The following is a 24249-nucleotide window of genomic DNA, read 5'->3' on the forward strand; positions in this document are numbered from 1 at the left end:
GCCTCTCCGAGTGGCACCAGCCCCTTCCTGTCCCACCGGGCCACCTCCTCATCTCACTCTGCTACCTGCCTTGAGGTGGGTATTCACACTCGTTCATAACGTCCAGCCCACATCACTGCCCAGGATCCCTCTCTCTCCCCATCCCCATCCTGCCTCCCATGCTGACAGCCCCCCTACTCCCACCCTGCATGAGAAGGTAGACTGCATCGACTTCCACCTCAGGGTTCTTGGAAGGTCCAGGCTGCTGACCTGGCTTCTAGCCCAAGAACGCCCCCAGTTGCCCTCAGGTCCAGGATCTGAGCTCACGCCACATGTACAGCAAGCTAGACCTGCTGTCTCAGCGCAGGCCATACACCTCACGGAACAGGAGGTCTTCCTCCTCACTCTCTTCCCACCCTCCCCAGGACCTCCATCTTCTGCTGATAAGGACCACCTTAAGTTGGGAGCCACCAAGAAGTAAAGACTTACTGTCCTCTTAGCTCCAGGCCCCACATCTTTGCCCCCCATCTGCAGGGGATAGAGGACTCTAGAGGGATAGCTACTACCTCCTGTTGCTGATTTAAGAGAATAAAAGTAATTCAGAGTTATGCGCACGCCAGAGGATCCAGAGAGATTTGCAGAAGATGTGCCTGAGACAAACAGAGGTTTTGCTCTTTGTTGGGACAGAAGGGAAGGCTGCAAAGTCTTGCGTGCAAGCCACGTCAGGCGGACACGTCAGCCAGGGTGGGTTTGCACTCAGACACACTTGAGATGGAGTCCGGCCTCTAGTGAGCACCAGCTGTGTTGGGGCAAGCTACCCAACCTTTTGGTGGCTCAATTTTCTCAACTGTAAGGCGGGGGGGGGGTGCTTCTCACAAGTTGCTGTGGGGATTACATGCTACTTTGACTTAGAAATGCTGGGCCAAGCCTACAATCTAGGAAACCCTCAATAAATGAGACCAATACCAGCATCAACCATGATAATGCCACATCCCCAGTGATCAGAATAGAAAACCACATTCTGGCTGCATTTTCAGTTGGGGGCTCACGGCAAACCAGCTCTTACTGCTACACAGATCCCCAAAGCGACATTGTGCATGGGGAGGAAGAAGCAGAGTGGCAAACAGAACGTCCCTCTACTCTGACTTGTGTGCAATGATTAGGTCCCGGGAAGAGCCGTCTGCCCCAAAGCACCTCTCACAGACCTTTCCCCGGAAAACCGATCTGCATCACTCATGGCTTGAATTCTCAAAATGCCCAATGTGGTTTGAAGAATGGGCTAAGAAAAATACAAATTAGCTTCTCACTAGCCTTTGGGTTTTCTCATTTAGCAACTGCTTGGGGGCCGGATTTAGCAAATCAATAAGTTCATTTGTCTCTGAATTATGAAAAGAAATGAATGCAAATTACCTTTCATTTACTTAAACTTCCCCCAAAGATGCGCACAGAGAAACAAGAAAATCCTCAGACTTTTGAAAAGAGGCAGGACAGGGCTCCTGTATTAGCTGTTAAAATGCAACCCATACCAATGGGGTGTTTGAAGTCATCAGCTGCTCTAAAGAAACAGCACTTCAAAAGTTTTCAATTCCTGGGTAATAGAGGAGAGGCCCCCTTTTACCATTATGCCCTTTGTTTATTTTCTTTCTCCCTGAGAGCTTCCTTTTCACTTCTCTAAAATGTTTAGCATTGCTTTCTGAAGCTGGGGGCTGAGAAAACACTTCGTTAAAAGAAAATTCAGATGTGTTTGTCTTTGGATGGTCTCTGTGGTTGGGCGTAAATCCACCCTGGGGAGGCAGTGCCTGGGATTCCAAATGCATCTCCCAGTCCCAGTCGCCAGACTTTTGAAGGCCTGTTGGCAAAGTGGGAAATTCCTGACCCACAGTTTAGCAACAGCCTTGTGAAGACCCCGTACGAACCAGAGCAATAACAGGGGCCAAGTTCTCCTGCCCACGATCACCGAATTCCTCATCCCTTCTCAGGGCAGAAGCTTCTTGCAAAGATTGGTGCCTGCTTTGTAAATTTGGCAGTGGGCTGATTATAATGCCAGCATGTTTCAAAAGGCAAGTTAAAACTCTAAAGAGGCAAGAAAGCGTGGAAGTGTAGCTGGGCAATGCCCCGGCCGTTCAGTGGCTCTGCTAAGGAGGGAATCCAGTAGGTGATGATAAACTTGCACTTCTTCGCCTGAATTACGATACATTTTATACATCGGAGGTCGTGATAAGAATTTTTCTGTATCATGCAATGTTTAGAATTCTTAATGGCTGACCCTGGCGTGGGAGCTCCACTTAGTGACAACATCACGGGCTTGAAACCAGTTACTGGAGTGGGGTCGGGTGGGGGTGGGGGAAGGAGACTACTTACACCTTGGAACTGGGCAAAGGCTACGAAGCAGGCTTTTTATTTTCTTCAAGAGCCAGTTAGGAAACAGAGCAGCATGCCACTGACTGCGTAATAGTCATGTCATTAACTGTCATCATTTGTTTCAGCAAGACCCCTGCCATCCGGCGTCTCACTTACTTTTTTTTTTTTACTACTACTACTATTTTTTTTTTTTTTTTTTTTTTTTTTTACTACTATGATAGGTGCATTTTGCTGAATGCAGAAGTTTGGGGGTGTAGCTCTGATCGGTTCCTGGGGAAACACTAGGAATTACAGGATTATAGCTCTGAGCACTGCTGAGACTCTCTCTGGAGGCAGGCAGGCACAGGACCCTTCCCAGGGTATCTCTCTGCACTCCCAGCAGCCAACGCAGCTGAGGGTCCCTGGGGGCAGGGCGGGATGTGGGTCCCTGGTCAGGGGAGCCCCCAGCACGTACCTGTGGGCACTTGGCCGCACTGTAGCAGTCCCCAGCTGTGGCAAAAGGGACAGGGTGCCCTTCGCTCGTCCTGGCAAACTGTAAATCAGTGGCTGTGGCGTTTCGGAGAAAGGGAGAGGAGAAGGACAAAAAGGTACAGAAGGGACAGGACGGTCACAGGGAGGCAGAAGGGAAGGAGTGTAGCAAGAGAAAGAGTAAGAGGGAGGAGGAGAGGGGGAAAAAAAATCCGAAGTATCATTAGTGAGCATATGAATCCAGATGGGCACTTGCTTCTTCCCCATTATATCTGCGGTTCCAAGAGCCTCATTCCCTGGGCTTTATCTGCACAATCGCTTCACGGTATGGAGGCCAAAAAGGGGGGTTTAAGATGACTTTGGAATCGGTTCTCCTATACCTAAATATGTGAATTTAAATGTAGTGTCCTCGGTCGTCCTGAACACCGCCTCTCAGTCTTAAGGACAGGAGGAAATAAACCACAAGAACATTTCCAGCTACTTAGTTCTTCCCCGAGGCTTCATCTGTCCTCCCATGGCCTATGCACCATTATTGCCAAAATGTGCAGCCATTAGAACCCACATCTTAAACGTATTAATGGCAGTTTCTCAAGTTTGGGGCTCACTTGTAGTTAAAAAAAAAAAAAGCCAATAAAAATAAGGCTTGTGTTTTTAACCCTCTTTAGAGCTCCCGAGAGCAGCTCTACAAATGGGGACCACAGATCAGGCGGAGTTCAAGCGGGAATGCCCCAAAAGTTGTCGCTTGTGGAACGGGAGGCACAAGGCAGCTTTTTACCTTCCTGCCTAGCCTTTCGGGAACAGCAAAAGGCCTTAATCTTCCTGCAGTTACCCACGCTCCAGTGCGAGGGAACTCTGAGTTCTCCATCCTGCAGGGAAATGGGCCCTTGCGGCTTCAGGGCAGAGAAGCCCTGGGTCTTAACTGTCTTAACTGGAGTGTTTTTCCTGAGCAGGAAAACCGCAGACTCTCTGCCTTTAGCCCCCATCAGGCTGGCTGAAGGCAATAGAAGGATCTGGGTACAAATCAAATTTAATCTCTCTCAAGAGGAAAGCAGTGCAATATTATGGGAGCCATGTTAATGAGGAAAAATTAATTATTCATGATTTCTGTTTTTCCTCTATTCGAGGGAACATGCTTGGATAGCTTAGCTGTCTTTAATCATACCTAGGTTTAACGTCCCTAAAAAAATGCAGTGCGCGCTAGGGTAACAAATCAGCTCACATGGAGGCTAGTTTAAAAAGCTAAGTCTGGGGGCGCCTGGGTGGCTCAGTGGTTGGACCTCTGCCTTCGGCTCCAGTCGTGATCTCAGGGTCCTGGAATCGAGCCCCGCATCGGGCTCTCTGCTCAGCAGGAGCCTGCTTCCACCCGCCCTCTGCCTGCTTCCCTGCCTACTTGTGATCTCTCTCTGTCAAATAAATAAATAAAATCTTAATAAATAAATAAATAAATAAATAAGTCTGGGGACGCCTGGGTGGCTCAGTCAGTTAAATGTCTGCCTTGGGCTCAGGGCCTTGGGATTGAGTCCTGCATCAGGCTCCTTGCTCAGCCAGGAGCCTGCGTCTCCCTCTGCCTGCTGCTCCCCCTGGTTGTGCTCTCTCTCTCCCTGACAAATAAATAAAATCTTTAAAAAAGATATGCTGAAAAAAGGTAAGTCTGTGCGCCATTTTTCTTCCATAAGCCGACAATCAGATAAAATTTGGCATAAGCCCTGCTCCTGCGTACGCTCTGCAAGGGGGAGCCGCATAGGAGACAGACGACTGCACACAAGTCTCTTAGCTTCGAGGTTTGTATCTGCTTTCTTCTCCCTTAAAAACTTCTTCTTCCACCCTTCCCTTCCCCACACTGATACCCTGCACCCCGCTCTTAGTGGACCTTCAGTTCTGGGTTCAGAGTCCCGTTTTGGGGGGTGCTTCCCTGTCTCCCCACAGTGCACTAGCCCCTTTCAGAGACCTACACCTCCTCCATTCATTCACCACCCCCCATTCCCCCCCTCCCCCGCCTCCCACTGTGGCGTAGCTCCGCCCCTTGAAAGCAAGCAGTCTCTTTCCAGGGACTGGCCGCAGGGCAGGGAACCGAAGGGGCAAGCCCCGCCCCCACGCAGCTGGGACTGGGCTGCCATCGCCAGGCCCCAGCAGCTCATCTTGCTCCCCTTGGCATCTCAGAGCCTGGTCCCTAGCCAGTGAGCAGTGTGCAGCTTGCTGTCTGAAGGGACAGACTCACGAACACATTCCTTCCCCCGTGACACTCCATGGCCCTTACTGATTATCTGCATCGTGGTCAAGTCTATCCTGATTTTCTGGAAGCTGGAAAACCCAGCCGCCGTGTAGTCCTTCCGACACTGGCAGTCGTCCCGTCGGCTCCCGTTGTATGGACACTCGGTGGGGTTGTGCAACCTGCATTACAGGGAGAATGTTCTGGTGAGGATGGGGCGGTCTTTCCAGGGGTCTGCAGGCGTCTGTGCTCTTCTGAGCCCGAGCGTTCCTACCTATGCCCATACACCTCGGAGAAATTCTCTGAGTCGGTGTGCACCAGCGTGACGTACTCTTTGGGGTGGTCCGACTGCATCCCTGCACAGAAGATCTGAAAGAACAGAAATAACGGATTTAGAATGAACAGCCGCTCAGCAACCAGACGATGAGGCCCGGGGCCATGCGCTCCCAGATCATTCTAGAAATAATGACTGGTGTCCAACGTTTACCTTCAGGAGCTTTCCTTTGATGAGCAGGAAATATTCACCATCTTCATTGGTTCCTTCCAGTCTCTTTACCTCCTTGCAGTTTTGGGGTAACTCACCTAGAAAACATGAAATGCAAAAATGGAGAGTGGTGCTCCAAGATGTCCACCGATGGTCTGCGGAGTGAATATCCTGTTCACACTAACGCTATTTGGCTTTAAAAGGGGGGGGGGCGATTTCTTTAAAATTAATTCTTTCCCTTTGGGGGGATGAAGGTTTCTTTTATCTTTTTCCTTCAGTTTTATGGACAGATAATTGACGTGTAGCACTGTGTAGGTTGAAGGTGTTTTGCTTAATGACTTGACTTCCATACCCTGTGAATAATGACAATCAGTTTAGTTAACACCCATCATTTCAGAGAGATACCAAAAAAAGACAAAAATGTTTTTTTTCCCTTTGATGAGAACTTGTAGGATCTACTCTCGTGGCAACTTTCAAGTGTACTGCACAGCCCTATTCACTACAGGCTTCATGCTGTATATTACATCCCCCGTCCTTATTTCTCTTATAAATTCTCCATTTCCTAAGAGGGTAGGCGGACAGACAAAAAAAAAAAAAAACAAAGAAACCCTGTTCTCCATGCCACAGAGAGATGGCTTCCATGGGCTGACTTACAGTGATAGATATTGTGACATGTTTTCCTCTCTTCTGGCTTCAGATCTGCAGGGCACAAGTGGCTGGGCTGGTCCTCGTTGGTTAAACACTGCACAGATCGGTGAGTCACTCCCACGCCACATGACACCGAGCACTGCAAGGCAGAGCAGAATTGGGGTGCCGCTGCAGAATGTGGGGGGGGGGCGCAGGCTCTGTGGTATGCAGCTCACAGCCTGGGGCATCATGTCCTGAGTGTCATTTCAGACCCTAGGCTGCTAAACACCCGTACGTGTACGGGATGCGTATGGCTGGCCTGTCTCTGAGCTATGATACCCACACGCTTATACATACGTGTGTCTTACATATGTATTCATAAAGACATAGGTATAGGTACATAATATGATATATATATATATATATATATTTTTTTTCTTTCCTCATTTAAGCCTCACAAAAATTCTCTGAGACAGTACTACCATTATTCTGTTTCTATAGAGAGGGAATTGGGGCCCACAAGTCAAGAACTTCATTCAAGGTCATGGTGGAGCCGGGAATCAAACCCTAACCACATTCAGTGATACCATGTTTCACCGCATCACTTTCCAACACTGAGAACCTAGGAGTCCGAGCTGGGGATGGTGGCAAGATTCCAGGGCAGTCCCAATTACTCTCACTTACTGTACCCCTAATGGAATGAAATACTCCCATTAAAGAGGGACTAAGCTATATTGACTTCCTGACCACAGGGGCAATGACTAGCTCTTCTGTCACGCTTACAGAGTTCTGACAGAGTTCTAGGGGCCTGTTTTTAAAAAGTCCTGTGGTAAAATACAGGTAACTTGGCATTTGCTGTCATATTAACTCATCTCTTCTTCATAGCCACCCATTTTGCAGATGTGGAAAGTGAGATGCCAAAGTGTTGTACTTTGCATTAACTGGGAAGTAGTATCACCTGGACTCACAGTGAGGCTGTCCAGCTTCAGAGCCCGCGCTCTATGCACCGGGGCCACCCTGCCTCCCAAGAACAGAACTTCTCTTCCCATGAGCCCATTTCAAGACGCTAACTCCTGTGGCTTCCCATCATCTCTGCTGGGAGCAGAATCACTTTGGATGGGTCAGGAGGGACATGTTTAAGACAGACTTTGGGATCCCAGTGTTTTCGGATTTGGTGAGCAGCTGGTCTACTTACGCTCCCCCAGTTGCCGACTCTCCAGGTGGCCGAGACGGGGCACTCCCTCAGGTAGCAGGGGTGGACGCTGGGAGGCTGAGTGCCTGGACAGTTGATGGTGCTTTGGTAGCTGTATTCGTAATTCTCCTTCCCGGTGTAAATCTCGCTACAGGAGACGAGCCTTTGTTTGTAGCCCTTTCCACAGGTCACTGAGCACTGGGAAGACAGGGGTTGGGAGGAGAGGCTGCAGTGGCGCCTGGGGGCAGCTCACAATACGCCCCTGACCTCTACCTCGGATGCTGACCCCTGACGACACTGCAGAAAGCTCTCACTTTATTAGCTTGTTTATGCATCTCAAGTGGCAGGCCCCTGGCACACAGGAGCCGTGCAACCCGAAACCACGAAACCACGCATCCCCAGCTCTAGGGCTTCCACTCCATCTTCTAGGCCCCCAGGGCAGGTGGGGGGGGCCCTTGGGCCCCTTCTTTGGATTTCAAGGGCAGAAAGGGGGCAGGGCTCCAGCTGTCCCAGGCCCCATTTATAGGATCTCCAGCCCGGACCGCATGCTTTTCCAAACCTACAGTGACCGCACCAGAGCTGTAACCACGGGAGATGGGGGGGCGGCATCACAGCCCACCTGAGTTATGTGTGAAACCAAGCACTTAGCCAACAGGGGACTCCAGGACACTTTTCCTTTCTGGCTCCCTGTGCTTTGCTTTCCTGTCTGTCCTTCTCTCTTCTCTCTCCCTGCCTGTATATCTTGACTGAAATGTTATCTTTCTGCTCTACCCTCTCTCTTTCTCTAACCAGATCAGGCAACCACTTAACCTTTTTACCATAATTACACAGCACTTAAAAATACATAAACAATACAGAAAAGGAGAAAGACATGAACATCTTACAGTGTCCAAAATCCTTCCCCTGATGGGACATCTAATTGGTTATTGATGCAATTTTCAAATATGTTCCACTTCCCCAGCTAAGTATTTTATACAATATATGTAAAGACTGAAGTACAGTGAATTTAGTTTTGATGGTCTTTTTAGACATTGTCATCACATAACCGGCCATCTTCTGTGAAGGTGTTCTGGAAATTAAGTGAGAGGGTCAGGAGTCTTGAGACCGAAGGCTGTTTGAGGTGACCTTGGTGAACCCCAAAATAGGCCACAGCAAGGGGAGTGTGATGCTTTTTCTGGGGTAAGGAACCACAGCACCCATCAGGTCTCAAAAGCCACCATGTTGTTCTCTCCAAACGTCTCCTGAGCGGTTGCTTGAAGCCACGTGGCTTTCCTCTCCTGTAACTGCTCTGGGGAGAAGCCACCCCTTGAAGAGGTCCCAGAGGTGAGGAGAGAACAGGCCCAGCCAGAGGCCCATAGAGCATCCCTACGCCTTCCTTTTCTGCTGGCTCCAGACCTGGAAGCGTCCTGCATACATTTCTTCCTTCTTTGGCTGCTGCCGTTTAAATGCCTGGAGAGCCGGCAGATGGCAGGCCCGGGGAGGGCTGAGCTCGACTGTGGTGTCTCATGTCGGGGCAGACCGCCCACAGATGCTCTGTCTATCCAGGCTGGGAGGCAGGAGGGCGTGGGGAAGCCCTTACTCTGGATTCTCCATGCCTGGGGGTCATGTGCTTATTTCATCGTGAGCATCTATTGCTTCTCTAATTTGGGAAGAAGAGTGGAACAGGGTAAAATCTTAAGAATGTGCCCTCCCTGCCTTGGTGAGACACTTCAGGTCTGAGCAGAGAAAACACATGCATCGGCGGGGGTTTGGGGTATGGGTGGGGGGTTGTGGGTGGTGGATCCTCTTTCCTCATCTGGCCCAGGCCTCCCCCATTCAAGGAGAGCTCAGAGGAAAGCACACAGCTTGCCAGGTCCCAGAGGTCCCAGGGAGAAGGCATGGCTTGCTGTGGCTCTTGTGTTTTACTGGAAGCTTTTCTAGAGGGATTTCTGGTCCAGCGCCTTTGGCACCGTGGTCCTTGTATCCATGTAAGGACCTATCTCCAACCCTCGTAACTTTGCCTGTAAATATGCAGTTTTCGATCCATGATACAATTGAGAATTTGCAGAAATATGGAAGGCTTTTTTTTTAATCTTCTTCAAGTCTCATCTGTTAGAGGTTAAGATTAAGGTTAAAATAAAGCTCTAGGAGAGACATGACTCAGTCTTAGAAAGAGATCAAAATTCTTTCAGCATAATAATAACAACACAGAAAAGATTGGCTAAGATAAAGATGGCAACATTCACAGGGTGAAAGGTGTAGAAACTCCAGAAAGATGAATGACCAAGAACTAAGCTGGAAACCAACTAGGAGGAGGCTTCCAGGAGGCAGAGAGGGACAGAGGCCCGAGGAGGGAGAGAGGCAAAAGGGCAGGCTTTTCCCCTGCTGCAAGCCAGGCTGTGGCCTGCTGGGGCACCGCTGAGAACCAGAAGTTCCAGACCATGCCTGAAGAGGAACTAGGAGAGGTGAATTGAAAGGAAGACAGGAGCCCTCCCCGGAGGATACCTTCCCCCTACCCTCCCTGGAATTTGAATGGGTTGGAACTTATGCCTCAACCTAAAGGCAAAGACTGTTTTGAACAGGCATCTGGCCTCCCCAGGTTCCTGTCAAGCCAATGGTAAATCTATTTCCTAATGATTTGGACCATGTCTCCCCTCCACTCTTTAAGAGCACACTCAGAACATACAGAGCTGGGGTAAAGCTGAGGTCTCTCAGCCTCAGCACCACTGCCCATTGGGCCCGATAGCTCTCTGCTGGATGTGTGTGGCAGGGGAGGGGCTGTCCCACAGACTGGAGGATGTGTAGAAGCATCCGTGACCTGGACCTACTAGATACCAGCAGCATCCCACTCCCCCAGCTATGACATTCAGAAATGTCTCCAGACGTTGCTAGATGTCCCCTGGATGGGGAAGCAAAAGTAAAGAGAAGGGTGGGGAGACATGGTTAGAAAGGACTTTTGGCCAGCTACGGTACAGAAACAATTCAACACCCAACACACATATCACCTACATGCAAATATTTCTCCTATTAAAATGTGAGATGGCTGCCCTGTCAAACTTGGAAGACAGCCCAGGGACAATGAGTATATTATCTAAAAATTTCCAGCACTTCTGCTACAAGCCCAGGTAATTGTACCTCTCATTTCTTTTGGGCAAATGACAACTGGTTTGAGTATTACAGGTCTTTCCGTCTTTGAGAATGTCATGAGGCTTGAAAATAATGCAATCATGCTATTATTACCATTGGTACATTAATACTAAAATGTTTCTACATTAGGCATTGTGTACCCACAAGGAGAAGAAGAAATTGATTCCTTGAATATTGTGGAAAATTATTTTCTTCCTCTGGATGGGAGGTTGTTAAACAAGCAACCCATATCCGGCCCATGAAAGTGTTTGGTTTGCCCCATACAATGTTTCAGATAAAAGATTTGAGTCCATATTTTAAAGTTAGATTTCACATAAAAGTTCAGATCTTTGTCCTTTCTTGAAAAATCAGGTCTGGTAACACAGGATGCATATTTCCTCAGGGCCTCCCCTGGAGAGGGAGAGAAGCCTGCCCCCTTCATGCGGTCTGTCCTGGTTTCTCACAGTCTCCACCATTCCCTATTGGCTCCCCGACACTAAGGGCATTTTCTTACCTTAACTGTCTTCAGGCACCCACAGGTATCAAAAGAACTTTCAGGCCCTGTCATAGTTCTCCTCCCTTATCATACCAAGAGGATGTCATGGCGAGTCACAGAATTGAGGGGAACTTTCCACCTCAGAGACAATCTCAGGTGCTGTCCCACTTTGCATATGGGGGGCTCTGGCCCCAGAAGGAAGAACTGGCAGGTGGGTCCCAGTCTCCCCCATTCCTGCCCTGGTCCCTCTGCTGCCCTCAGGCGTCACTGACCTAAAGGTGGTTACAAAATCTCAGGGACGTACCTCTGACCATTCTCCTGTGATCCAGACATACTCGCAGGGCTGCAAAGTACAGCTCTCGAGGTCCGCTGGCCGCTTGCTCATGTCACAGTGCATGCCGTGAACCTCGCTGCCTTTGTCCGCATCCATGCACAGCACCTTGCGGTACCTGGAGCCTTCGCCGCACGTCTTGGTGCACTGTTCATGACAGACAAGATGGGTGTTGATATGGAAAGGTAATAAATGGCTTACTGTATGCTGTTATTGGAGAGATTTATTTCCCTGTCTGTACACCCACTAGGACTCTGAGGCCTCTGAGGGCAGGAATGATCAGAGAGCTCACTGTTTTATTCCCTTACCCCCAACACTGTTCCAGGCACAGTGACAGGTGTTTGGTAAGTGGCTACTGGACTGAAAGAATGGAAGCATGAATAAATGGATTTCAGGTGTGGAAAGGACCTTGAGGCTTGATTACTCACTCAAATATGGAATCTCTTTAAAACTTTCAGCAAAGTGGTTATCACACTGTTGCTAAATACCTTAGAGCCAGGGAAGCTGTCACCTGTCCGATGGCCCATTTCATCTTACTATTAAACATATCACTGTGCAGACTGCAGCATTTTGACCTAGTTGTACATTCCAGGGGAGCATGAAGGACAAGTTTCAGTTCTCCCAAGTCATACTTTGCTTTGTTGTGACCCCCGATTGCCTTTTCTTCTCCAGGATGGACTGCTCTCATCCCTTGTTCACTCAGGAAATATTCACCAAGTTCCCAGTGTCAGGCCCTGGGTTGGGTCTTGGGACAAAAAGAGTGGACATGCACAGCACAGCCCCTGCTCTGAGAGAGCAGCTTATATTTTAGGAGCAAAGACAGACAAAGAGGATGTAGACAGGTAGGTAATGAGATTTAGCAAGTCCTGTGATCTCCATTTTTCAAGTGGAGAAACTGGGACTTAGCCTACAGGCCCTGTCCCAGATCAAACATCTATTTGTGAGGTATATGGGACACATGTTTTTATGCCCATAAACCAAGTCAGGAATATAGAGCAAGCGGTAAGTTCTGTTCTAGGACTATCTCTGTGTTGCCCGCAAGTTCTTTATCTTTTCTCTTTAACCAACGGCAAACCCCCTTTGAAGTTTAGCTTAGTTATCTGTGTTGCTAAAGGTTTCTCAAATCCTATCCAATCTAAAGCATCTGTGTCACCCAGCATTTGAAGACTCTAAACTACCTTGGAAACCACAGCGAGCTAAGCCAGGGAGGGGCCTCCTGTTTCCTTCACACCAGGACCACACACTCTGTTGTCCCTCAGCCTTACCTAATGCAACAACAACTGAGAGCTATCGTTAGCATGGTATCTTTGAAACTTTCTCTTTTTAGTACTTGGGAGATCCACGAACACCCCCCACCTGTCTTTGTCTTCTGTCACACCTCCTTCTCTTTTATTACCCGTCTCATCCCGAAGGCATTTCAGTTTGGGATCCAGTCTGACTCAAAAATGTCTTTCCAGATACACCCCATGCCTTTCTTTCTTTTCCTTTCTTTCTTTCTTTCTTTTTTTTTTTGTAGTAAAATACATGTAACATTTACCATCACAACCATTTTAAAGTGGACAATTCAGTGGCATTTAATCATCTGTAATGTTGTACGATCACCATCACTATGTGGTTGCAGAACATTTTCATCACCCCAAAAGGAGACCTCATACCCATTAAAAAGTCAGTACCTACTTCCTCAACCACCAGCCTGTAGCAACCACCACCTGCTCTCTGTCTCTATGGGTTTGCCTTTTTGGAAGACCATAAAGGGATGCCAAAGGGCATAAAGGGAATCCTACAACACGCAGCCTTTTACAACTGGCTTCTTCATTTAGCCTGATGTTTGCAAGGTTCACCCATGTTGTAGTGGGTATCAGGGCTTCATTCCTTTCTCTGACCGAATAATCATCTGTGTGTGGCTATACCACATCTTGTCCCTTCAAATGACACTGGACACTTGGTTGTTCCCATCTTTCAGCTCTTGTGAATGGTGCTGCCACACACATGCGTGTCCAAGTTCGAACACTGGATTTCAGTTGTACCTAGGTGTACTAGATTTGAGTCTACCTAGGTGTACAAGTGCTGGGTCATGTGATGTACCTTGTGTCTTTCATAAGCCACTTCGTAGTTTTAGGAAGTAAAAGGACTATGTGATATGTCCTGGTAGCCTTTCTCATCTGCAGATTTAACTCATTGTTTCTGCTACTTGGATACAAACTGCAGGGTCTAGGGTGTGGAGTCATTCGAATTTTTCTGGGGGTACAAATATAAATTGAAAGCTCTGTGGCATTAGCAAGGAGAAGCAAGTCACTCCCAAGACACCTAATTCAACCCTTGCCTGGGGTTTCCTGGGCCTCTGGAGTATGCTGGGCACTATTGTGAAGTGAGGACACTTCCGTTTATTCATTAAAAAAAAAAAAAAAAAAAAAAGCCGAAGGAGTTACAGACCCACTGGATGCTAAAAAACAAAACAAAAATGTGGTTAATCTGTGATGTGTAGATAAATGCAAAAGAAATACTTAACTGCCCATAGAAAAAGTAATTCCTTAGAAAAGCAGGATAGGAGACTCAGATCCCGATGACTGAGCAGCCCAAACAGGACTAAACCTTTCAGCATGCTCTCATTTCCACCCATCCCCAGGGTCACAGTCTGTGTCAATAAGTAACACTTTAAAGCAGAAATGCAAAGTTTCCTAGACCCCTGTTTGCTTTTTAAGTGCTTCTGCCTTGGTCTTTAAGAAAGGTTAACTAGCATAAAAACTCTCTTGCCAACAGTGGAAAAGGGAGTTGGGGAACCTCATCGTGAACATAACTTTAAGAAAAATTAAGCTAAGTGAATAAGTGACTTGTCCAGTGCTTTGGAATTAGTCAACAGCAGCTATGAAGGTCACCTACCTGGCAAGGCTCTTCTCCTGGGGTCCTGACTTGAGTATGGGGGCTGGTGAGCAGAAAGCCAACCCACCCAAGCTGCTGCATTTCATCAGCTTTTGGGAATATCACTGCCCACCCCCCAACTGAGGATTAAGAACTCTCTCCTTTGTCCCAGAATATGACTTAGAATGTTCTAAAAACAGCCAGAAAGTTCAGCTAGCCTCATTTTAACTTCCAAAAGGTTTCCTCCATCCTCCTTATAGCTTTGAGAAAAACAAAAAACAAAAAACAAAACAAAAAACTATATACCAAGTGTATAAGTAACACCACTGGCCTCCTTGAATTTTAGGACACACTGGAATTCAGCAAGTCAGTGGTCATGGGGGCCAGGCTAAATCAGGTAGCTTGCTCATTGTCCTGAAGGCTACATATGCCTTTATAATGTGCTGAAATTAACAGGAGGAAAAGGCCTGTCCAAATCTGAGAGCAGAGAAGACCTAAAATAAACTTTTAAGGTGCTATTTTATTTAGCCAGATAGGTTGACCAGAGGGTGATGGTCTAAAAAGGGTCATTTAATGCAATGGGTAGAAACTGTCCTTCCTAAGAGATGGTCATGAAGTTGCTTTACACTTTTTCTGTGAGATGTCCTAATCATGGTAGAAAAAAAAATCACTTCCCGTTGTCACAAGCTCTACCTTTTCAGATTGCTGATCTTCTTAATAGATAAAATAATTTGTAGTGCCATTTCTAGTGCAAGACGACCACCATGAGCTAGTGTGTGGACAGAAGAGCCACAGAACAAATCAGGACCCTGACAGCACAGGGTTCTGTGTGTGCTACGTAGAGTTTTTATGTCCTAAGGAATAGCAATTATAAGTCAGTTTATCTAACAATGCTTTGAATTAAAAAAAGAAAAAGCAGTTCTTCAAATGACCAATAGGTTCTTTCTCATAGCTCATTTTAAAGTTAGGTACATGGAATTTGGACATACTTGTCCCCAAACAGTATATTTGCAGGGGAAAAAAGCAGAAATAATAAGCGTGGAGACATCTGATACCTTGAAAGTTACTTGCCCTTCCAACCAATAGTTGCCATGGGCCAAGTTCTATGTTGAGCCCTGGGCTACAGTCTGACATCTTCCTATCCAGGTGCTCTCTCTCTTATGACACTCAGATGGCTGCTACTCCCACCCAGCGGTCCACAAATCAGGACAGCCGGCTACTTTGTGAGCACTGGTGTTCAACACTTAGGGCTGCCTCGTATGGCTGTAGGAGCAGACGTGGGTTTCATAACAGAGCATCATGGTGAAAGAAGCCGCCAGGGTCTTCCACAACTCTGACAGCAAGAAAGAAAAAGGACCAGCATCCGGAATTTGCCCAGGGCTGAACGGGGTATCCAAGCACCAGAGGATGAGGAGGACGAGTGATTGAGGAGATGGGTTAAGCAGGCAAGGAGGAGAAAGGGACATTGGCAGGAGGGGCTCAGTGCGCCTGGAGGCCAGAGGTGAATGTCAAGGGGAGGCAGGGCAAGGGAACGGCCACAGCATCTGGGGGAGGTGACAAGTTCCAACTGAGATGGGGATTTCGGAAGATGGGCAGAGACCAGGTCCAGAAGGGGCTTGCTAACCTCCCCCATGGTTTGAGAGAAAACCTGAACCCTTGCCCTGGCCGCCAGGACACATCCTAGCTTGGGCGCTGCTGTAGGTCCAATCTCATTTCGGCCTTCTCTCTGCTCCTGCCATGCTGGGCTTTGTCTGCAGACATGCTGGGCTCTGTCCTCTTCCTTCTACCAGGAATCGCCTCCTCCTGCCCTTCCCCTCCAACCACCCACCCGAGGGAAGGTAGGACCGGCCTGTCATTCCCATTCTCTATCTCGGCACCCTGCCTCTTTCTGTGCCTGCACTGTTGACATTTGGCAATTTCACAGAACGTGTCTGTGCGCTTGTTTTCTGTCTCTCCCATGAGCCCATTGATTCCAGCCCAGCAGCGTCAGAGTCTCTGTTGCATCCCTGAGGCCTAGAGCCCAGCTCTTTGCAGGTGCTGGATAATGATTTCTCGAGTAAATTAATGAGGGAAGGAGCATCAAAGGGTCAATGTCAGGTGCTTGTACACACACCCAAACCTCATCACTCCCTATTGGAAACTTTGTAAAATGTTTGTCACTAACTGACCAAAGGCCCGCTGCTCTTTTCTAACTTTTCTGAGCTGAGGAGGTAAACTTGGGACTCGTTCTGCAGCTGATCTCAATAAAAACCTTTGGAATTCAAATATGTATGAGAGTGGTCCAAGTCTCTGCACTGGGCCAAACAGCCACGGGGTGGGCAGTTCTGCGAAGGCCAGACATATCTGAGCACAGCTTGTCTGTGGCAATGTGGCAAGAAAATAAAGGATCTGTTCTTACAGGAAAAACAGTTTGCTTGACTGTTTTAAAAGACCTTTTAGAAGATCATGATTCTAAGGGGTTAGAATCTCTATAATTGCTCTATAATGTCTTTCTTTTTCCCTCCCTCCTTCCTTCCTTCTTTTCTTCCTCCTACCTTTTTTTGTCCTTCTGGTTCACTCATAGGTTCATTTAGTCAAGAAGTGTTTTCAGTGCTCTAGGTACTGTGCTAAATGCTGGGGAGAACTCTGGCGAACAAACTCTCTGACCTCAAATGGGTGATAATGTAGACAAGGAAACCAGGCCACCACCGTTCAGGATGCTGACTGCTCAAGCACAGTATTTCCAGGTGCTATGAGCACTCAGAGGAGAGCCATCTGACTCAGTTATTGGTGAGGAGATGTGATCTGCAAGGGCTTCTGAAAAGTGACATCTTAGGTCAGGTCTGAAGAATGGGCAAAGGTGACCGAAGTAAGGGAAGGAGTAGGGCAGCCTCGTTGTGATGCAGAGGCACTAGGGGCAAGAGAATACTTTGGGTAAAGGTGAAAGAAAGAATACTTGCCAGTCCTGGGAGATTTACTCCTTAATGCTGGGAGACATGTAACCCGCATGCTCACAATACAAATTTGATTAAAGACCTCTGCTGCTATAAATAAACTTAAATGTCAGATTATAATGCAATGAATAAGTAAATCATTTATTACAGTAATTTTCAAATGACTATTGCCTCATGAGCATTATAATTCTAACGTGAGTAAAACTGAGCATGGGGAGGTCAAATAAATTGCCCAAAGTTGGCAGGTGATATTAAAAGCCCAACATTCATGTCTGGATACAGCATTTTTCTCTTCTCCAATTGTTTGCCATTCATCTACAAGCCCAAGTTCTACTTTTACAGTATCACGAAGGCATACTGATGCCCCTTCCCTGCTGCTCAGGCACCAGGCCTCACAATGAATAAAGGAGGTCCCCTGAGCTGCTCCATCCCACCAAGACTGCCCCAACAACAGGACTTATTGTCAACCAAGAGGACCAAGAATTTAATTGTTTGAAGGATGTGAGAGGCTCACCCAGTCAAGGGAACTGTACTTTATGCCAACTCTCCAGTAAGAGCTTAGACAAGCCATTAAAAAGGAAATAAGGTAATTCAATGTAGATGAATGTTGACATGGGAGGCAACAGAATATAAAGATTCAGAGCATATGTTCCAGAATCAGGCTTCCAGGCTTCAAATTCCAGTCTTCTTACTTACTAAATGCATGAACTTGGATGAATTAACCTATCTAAGCCTCAAGTTTCCTCATCTTTAAGTGAGGATGAAATTTTAATTACTTCATTAGAGAGTTATGGCAATGTGAAATGAAGTCCTCCACATAAAAATATTCAACACAGTACTTGGCCCACAACTTAATAAACAATAAGATATTTTTATTATCAGGACTGGCCACCACCCTATATAAGTCTGGAGGATGGAACTCATATTGTAACCTATGGGAATGGTAGCTCTTGAATTGTGCAGTGCACAACCCGTGCAACTGTGTGACTGCATAAAACATCCTGATGATTATGCTATCTTGGGTAATGCAGACCTTGTGCTCCCCACAGCAGACACCTGGATTATTTCTCAAAATGAGGAGGCTGCTGTTTACTATGTGCCCAGCATGAAATATATCTTGCCAACAAATAAGTGGGTTTTAATAATTCATAGGAGGGAAGCAAAAGAGAAAAATGCACACTCAAAAAGCAAACAAGAGCTCTGAAATGCTTGCCAAGGACTGCTAAGAAGAGAACTTCCTGTATTGGCATAGGAGGCCTCCAGCATATCCCATCCAGTGGGCCTCAGCTCTGAGGCTGGGCCTTGGCATCCTCACTGACACCGGCTCAAGGTGCCAATCATGGAGGGCAAGAAAGTCAAGACACACGTCTGCGCAAGGTAGGTGTCAGGGAAGATGGTAGCAGAGGGAGTGGGTGGGCGCGGAGGTAGGAGGAAGAGAGGAGGGTGAGTGCTGTGACTGAGGAAGGTCTGAAGGGTGCCGTTCTACTCAAGTGTGCTGTTTAACAAGGATACCTTTGATCATGAAATTAGGCACAATGAATAATTATACCAGGACTTTGCCAGGCATAAACAGGAACTGCCCACAGGCAATCAAGACTTGGGATCCAGCTGCTATCAACACTCACTCTAGGCTTAGTTGCTGTGAGGACATTCTAAAAGGGAACCCAGCATGCTCTGCATAGGCTTTTTGATGGCTCTTGTCCCTTCTCCAGCTGCCCTGGGCCTCACTTTGCCAATTCAATATCAAGTGAGGGCGCCCCCTAGTGCTCTACCCTCTCTTACCACACAGGTCCACCTTTCTCAAACTTTGCACTTCCGGTTCAGGCAGGAGAGAAAGCGTGGTTGCAGAAGGGTAACTGTTTGAATCTGCTTTACTCAGCACCTAAAGATTCTTTTGTCTTTATGAGCATGGTTTACCTTTCACTTTTAAGTACGGCCACAGGTCAGGCCATCTGCGTAGATGTTCTGCTTGCTAGCAATATTTGAGGAAGGGTTTTAAGGGATCCATCTGCATAGAACATGCAAAGATACACCCTTCTAGGCCTGTTTTGTAAGATCAGAGAAGGGACTTCCTCAGTGCATACTTGGCAAGGTTTCCACTCTTTGGAATTCAGAAGGAATTGTAAATGGAGCTTGCATTTCCTCGATTGGCTCTAGCATTTTCGAAAGTTGGCTAAAGCTTGAGCAGTCAGCTTAGATTCATTTCGGAACACTCTCTTACTTTTTGTTCCTTGGAAGTGTTAGACAGGGTGGAGTGTGGCACCAGATGAAGAGGGAGAGGGAGAAAGCTGGTGGTGGTGGGTCTGAAACAAGACTACAAAAAGAACACATAGAGGTAACATTGAGGGAGACAGAGATCAGGGAGCCTTGTCTTCCTTCCGTATCTGATATTACCAATCCCCAGATCACTCTGTCATCGCTGAATTCCTCAGAACAACTCTGCATCATTATTATTATTATCCCTATTCTACAGGTGGCAAACCCAAGGATCCAAAGAAAATCAAGAATCCTTGTTCTAAGTCACATGGCTAACAAGTCCCAGTCCTGGGATATGAACCAGGTCTGCAGAATTCCACAGCCCCTGGGGCTCCCAACAACTTGTGTGGCTCAAGTGAAATTAATTTGAAATTGAACTACTTTAGCCATTCCTCTACACCACCGTCTGGTGGAGGTAAAAGACATACAGAAAGAAAACAAGCAAAAAGTTGAAGAGACAGAAGGAGTGAAAGTTCTAAGGACAAGAGATGTTGCAAATGGATCCAATCCATCAGGAGGGTGAGGGAGAGGGAAGGACAGGGCAGAAGGCTGACCCCCACATGGGTTAGCAATGCAGTTGTAAGAACACAATTCCATTCAAAATTGCATCAAAAAGCATAAAACACCTATGGATAAATTTAACCCAGGAGGTGTAAGACCTATACATTGAAAGCTCTGGAACATTGATAAAAGAAATTGAAAATGACACAAATAAATGAGAAGAAATTCTGTGCTCACGGAAGAATTAGTATTGTGAAAATGTCCCCATTACCCAAAGCAATCTACAGATTTAATGTAATCCTTATCAGAATTCCAAAGGCATTTTTCACAGAAATAAAAGGAACCATCCTAAAATTTGTACGGGACCACAAAAGACCTGGAATAGCTAAAGCAATCTTGAGAAAGAAGAACAAAGCCCAGGCATCACGCTCCCTATTTCAAACCATATTATAAAATTATAGTGATTAAAACAGAATGGTATTGGCATAAAAAAAGGACATCTAGATCAATGAAACAGAATAGAGAGTCCAGAAATAAAGTCACACAGATATGGTTAATTCATTTACAACAAAGAAGTCAAGAATATACAATGGGGAAAAGCCAGTCTCTTCCGTAAATGGTGGGGAATTCCATAAATGGACAGTCACATGCAAAAGAATGAAATTGGACTCCTACCTTACACCATACACAGAAATGAACTCACAGTGCATTAAAGACTTGAATCAGAAAGATTTGAAAACATAAAACCATTGGAAGAAAACATAAGGGGTATGATCCTTGACATTAGTCTTGGCTATAACCATTCTGAATGTGACACCAAGAGCAAAGGCATCAAAAGTAAAAATAAACAGGTAGGACTACATCAAACTAAAAAGGGGCAAAGGACCTGGCCAGACATTTCTCAAAAGAAGACATACAAATAACCAACAGATATATGAAAAGTTGTTCACCATTGCTAATCATCAGGGAAACGCACATCAAATCCACAAGGAGATACAGCCTCATACCTGTTAGAACAGCTATTAGCAAAATAACAGCAAGTGTTGCTGAGAGTCTAGAGAAAGGGGAACCCCTGCGCACTGTGCATGGGAATGTAAATTAGTGCATCCTCTATGGAAAACAGTATGGAGATTCTTCAAAAAATTAAAAACAGGGGGCACCTGGGTGGCTCAGTCAGTTAAGCGTCTGCCTTTGGCTCAGGTCATGATCCTGGGGTCCTGGGATCAAGCCCTGCATTGGGGTCTCTGCTCAGTGGAGAATCTGCTTCTCCCCCACTCCCTCTGTGCTCTCTCTCTCTCAAGTAAATAAAATGCTTAAAAAAAAAATTGAAAACAGAACTACCATATGATTCTGCAATTCCACTTCTGGATATTTCTCTGGAGGAAATAAAATCACTAATTTGGAAAGATATCTGCTCCCCCCACCCACGTTCACTGCAGCATTATTTACAATAGCCAAGACGTGGAAGCAACTTAAGCGTCCATCAATGGGTATATGAATTAAAAAATGTATATATCTATATCTACATCGACATCTACAATAGGATATAATAGCCATAAAAAGAAGGAAATCCTGCCACCTGTGACCATACAGATGGAATTTGAGCGCACTGTGCTGAGTGACATCAATCAGACAGAGAACGACAAATATTGTATGGTCTCAATTATATACGGAATCTTAAAACAACCAAACCTGTAGATACAGAGAACAGATCAGTGTTGGCAGAGGGGATGGGTAGGGGCTAGGTGACTGGGTGAAGGGGGTCAAAAGATACAAACTTCCAGCTATAACAGAAATAAGTCCTGGGAATCTAATATACACAGGGTGACTGTAGTTAACAATACTGTATCATACATTTGAAAGTTGCCAAGAGAGTAGATCTTAACATTTCTCATCACCAGGGGAAAAAAAAAAACAACCTGTAACTATGTGAGGTGAGAAAATTTAACTATAACACTTATTAAAAACATACCATAGTAATTATTTTATAATAGATACATATATCAAATCATCATGTTTTCGCCTAAAATAAATACAATATTATATGCCAATTATATCTCTATACACCTGGAAAAAAAAATAAAGTGGTATTGCTAGGAGCACTTGTGCCAATTTTTTTTTTCTTTTAAACTGCAGTGGTAGAATCTCAGAATGGTTTACATTTAGAATCAAGTCTTACTCCTTCTACTTGCTGGGCATGTGACACTGCGACGGAAGACACTGGCTCTCAGAACTCAGTTTCCTTGGCTGCAAAGTGGGATGATAATAGCGACACCCATTTTGCCTAGCAAGGGGATGAGCATAAAGTTCAGAGCACTGAGCCCACCACTGTTTCTCCCTCTTCTAAAATCCATTCTTGGTGGGAAATTCCTTATTATTCATATCACTAAAGCGCTGACAGCGTGTACTTTTTGTTTCATTCCAAAGTCAGAGGACTCCATTTTGCTTTCTTATACTCTTTGCCCTCTTTCTACAATGTATTCTCTTCTGGAACCAAACCTTCCCTCTTCCTCCAGTCTTACCTTCTCTAGCCAGACTTTTCTCCAGGGACACACAGTGTTTTCTTTAACTAAACATTAACTTGGAGAGGGAGAAAAGCAGGTCTATCCCTGCATCCACTGAGCTGTTTTTCAGATTCCATCATTTTTTTTTTTTTAAATGTTGGAAATGCTTCACTAATTAATCAGGGATTCACAAGAGTGTCTGTCTTGGACTTGACAGTCAAAGTCACAAAAGGAGACACACGCAGAGCAGGTCCTACCTGGAGTCTGCCTTGTGGCTGGTGGAACTAATACGGGATGCCCAAGTTGGGATATATGTATCGAAAATATGTCTTCTATCTCCCCCTCCTTTTGTGCAAGATAGCTGTATGCATTTGGCCCAAGGCCTGATACAGTGTTTCTGGAGGCAGCCCGACTTGGAACATTCAAGAACACAGACGTAGGAACTGCATAAAAAGGAGGAGCTCTCCCACCCTGGTCGGAGCGAACTGCTCGCCGTCTGACAGCAAACCTTCTGGGAAAGAGCCAGCCTTGTCACCATGCTTGAAGTCATTTCAGGGTAAAGGATGTGGTGATTGCAAGGGGGTTGAGCGAAACGCCTGGCAGGTGCCCACTTCATGGCTCTACTTACTTCTTGCCATTCCTCTGCCCTCCAAGCATAGCGAGGACACGGCGGGGCTTGGCAGACGCGCTCCGACTCCGGTCTGTTGTACGGGTTGCACTCGGACTCTCCGGCTATTTTGTGTGCTCCCATCTGACAGCCCACACTTCTCCGCCGTGTGCCTTGGCCGCAGGATACAGAGCACTAAGAAGAAAGACCGTGTAAGTGGGAGCTTTGGGTCATTTGGGGTGTGTGTGTGTGTGTGTACGTGAGAGAGAGAGAGAGAGAGAGAGAGAGAGAGTGTGTGTGTGTGTGTGTGTGTGTGTGTGTGTGTGTGTGGGGCAGGGGTGGAGAAGGGTCACAGGCATGGGGAATGTACTCCTAATCCAATGACTTTCACCACTATTACAAAGCTTTCTAATTTCCAATTTAAGGGACCCAAGATAATATCTTAAATCTGCAAACTTAACTGTCGTTCAGGGCTGGTGAGTGAGATATGTATTCGAGTCTTGGGGAATCTCTAAAGTTACCCAAACTCTTGGAGACTGAATGAGGCTGGGAAAGATGATTATAAAACATTTAATACCAATCTTGAAATAAATAGTGCTGCCATGTGAAATAAAAACCCCAAATGATTTCTATCCCAGAGGACTGGAAGTTCTTGAAAATTGGAGACACAGTGCTGTTGTACAAGAAGATTCTTGGCAGATTAAAAGTATAACCCAGGGAGAGTAAATCATGAAAGCTTTTAGGGCCTTATAAGTAGAATTATTTTCTCCATCGCTTCCTTTCCTTGCTCCTATTTCTGGAGACAAAGGAATTTTTTTTTTTTTTAACTACTGAATTCACAGAAGTATTAGAGCCTATTTACAACCTTAGATGGATATATGGAGAATAAAAGCTGACGAGGAGAAACCATTTCCTTGGGCGGGCGTCATGTTTCCAAACCTTGAAAAATACTGTTAATCAGGCTAAACATTTTGTTGACCAAGTTGCAAAACACCATATTAAGTCTGCAATTAACTTTCCTTTAAATTAATTTTTTGATGGTTTCCTCATTGCTGGGTTTCATAATCTCACTTATGGGCAGGCCAAGAATTATTGTCTTTATTAAGGTTTTGACAGTTAGAAACTACAGGCAACATTTGCTTGGAAAGAACAGTATATTATTATACTGAGCCATTTAAAATTGTTACCAAGTTTTTGCAATAGCTTGGCCTCCATTAATTTGTCTGGCATTGAGAAAACAAACTTAACGTACATTACTGCTGCATTTCTGAGACGAAGTCTTAAAGAATAGAATCACGATCTTTTCAATTAGAAAAGCATCCTTGTCCAATTAACCT

At 46.0% G+C, this 24249-nt stretch overlaps 1 protein-coding gene across 1 annotated transcript in view; it reads right to left on the bottom strand.

Moving 5' to 3' along the window:
* Window positions 1–24249, bottom strand: part of LOC111143964 (ADAM metallopeptidase with thrombospondin type 1 motif 9) — a 164532-nt gene that overhangs the window by 20681 nt on the left and 119602 nt on the right. The window contains exons 30-37 of the mRNA XM_022498000.1: window positions 22934–23107; window positions 11226–11399; window positions 7324–7518; window positions 6156–6288; window positions 5505–5599; window positions 5292–5386; window positions 5066–5199; window positions 2795–2886 (exon numbers count right to left, since the gene is read on the bottom strand). Of these exons, the coding sequence (XP_022353708.1) occupies window positions 2795–2886; window positions 5066–5199; window positions 5292–5386; window positions 5505–5599; window positions 6156–6288; window positions 7324–7518; window positions 11226–11399; window positions 22934–23107 (1092 nt within the window). The remainder of the gene's footprint in view (window positions 1–2794; window positions 2887–5065; window positions 5200–5291; window positions 5387–5504; window positions 5600–6155; window positions 6289–7323; window positions 7519–11225; window positions 11400–22933; window positions 23108–24249) is intronic.

Source organism: Enhydra lutris, unplaced genomic scaffold (genome assembly GCF_002288905.1).
Source record: "Enhydra lutris kenyoni isolate GAN:26980312 unplaced genomic scaffold, ASM228890v2 scaffoldscaffold10, whole genome shotgun sequence".
Lineage (NCBI taxonomy): Eukaryota > Metazoa > Chordata > Mammalia > Carnivora > Mustelidae > Enhydra > Enhydra lutris.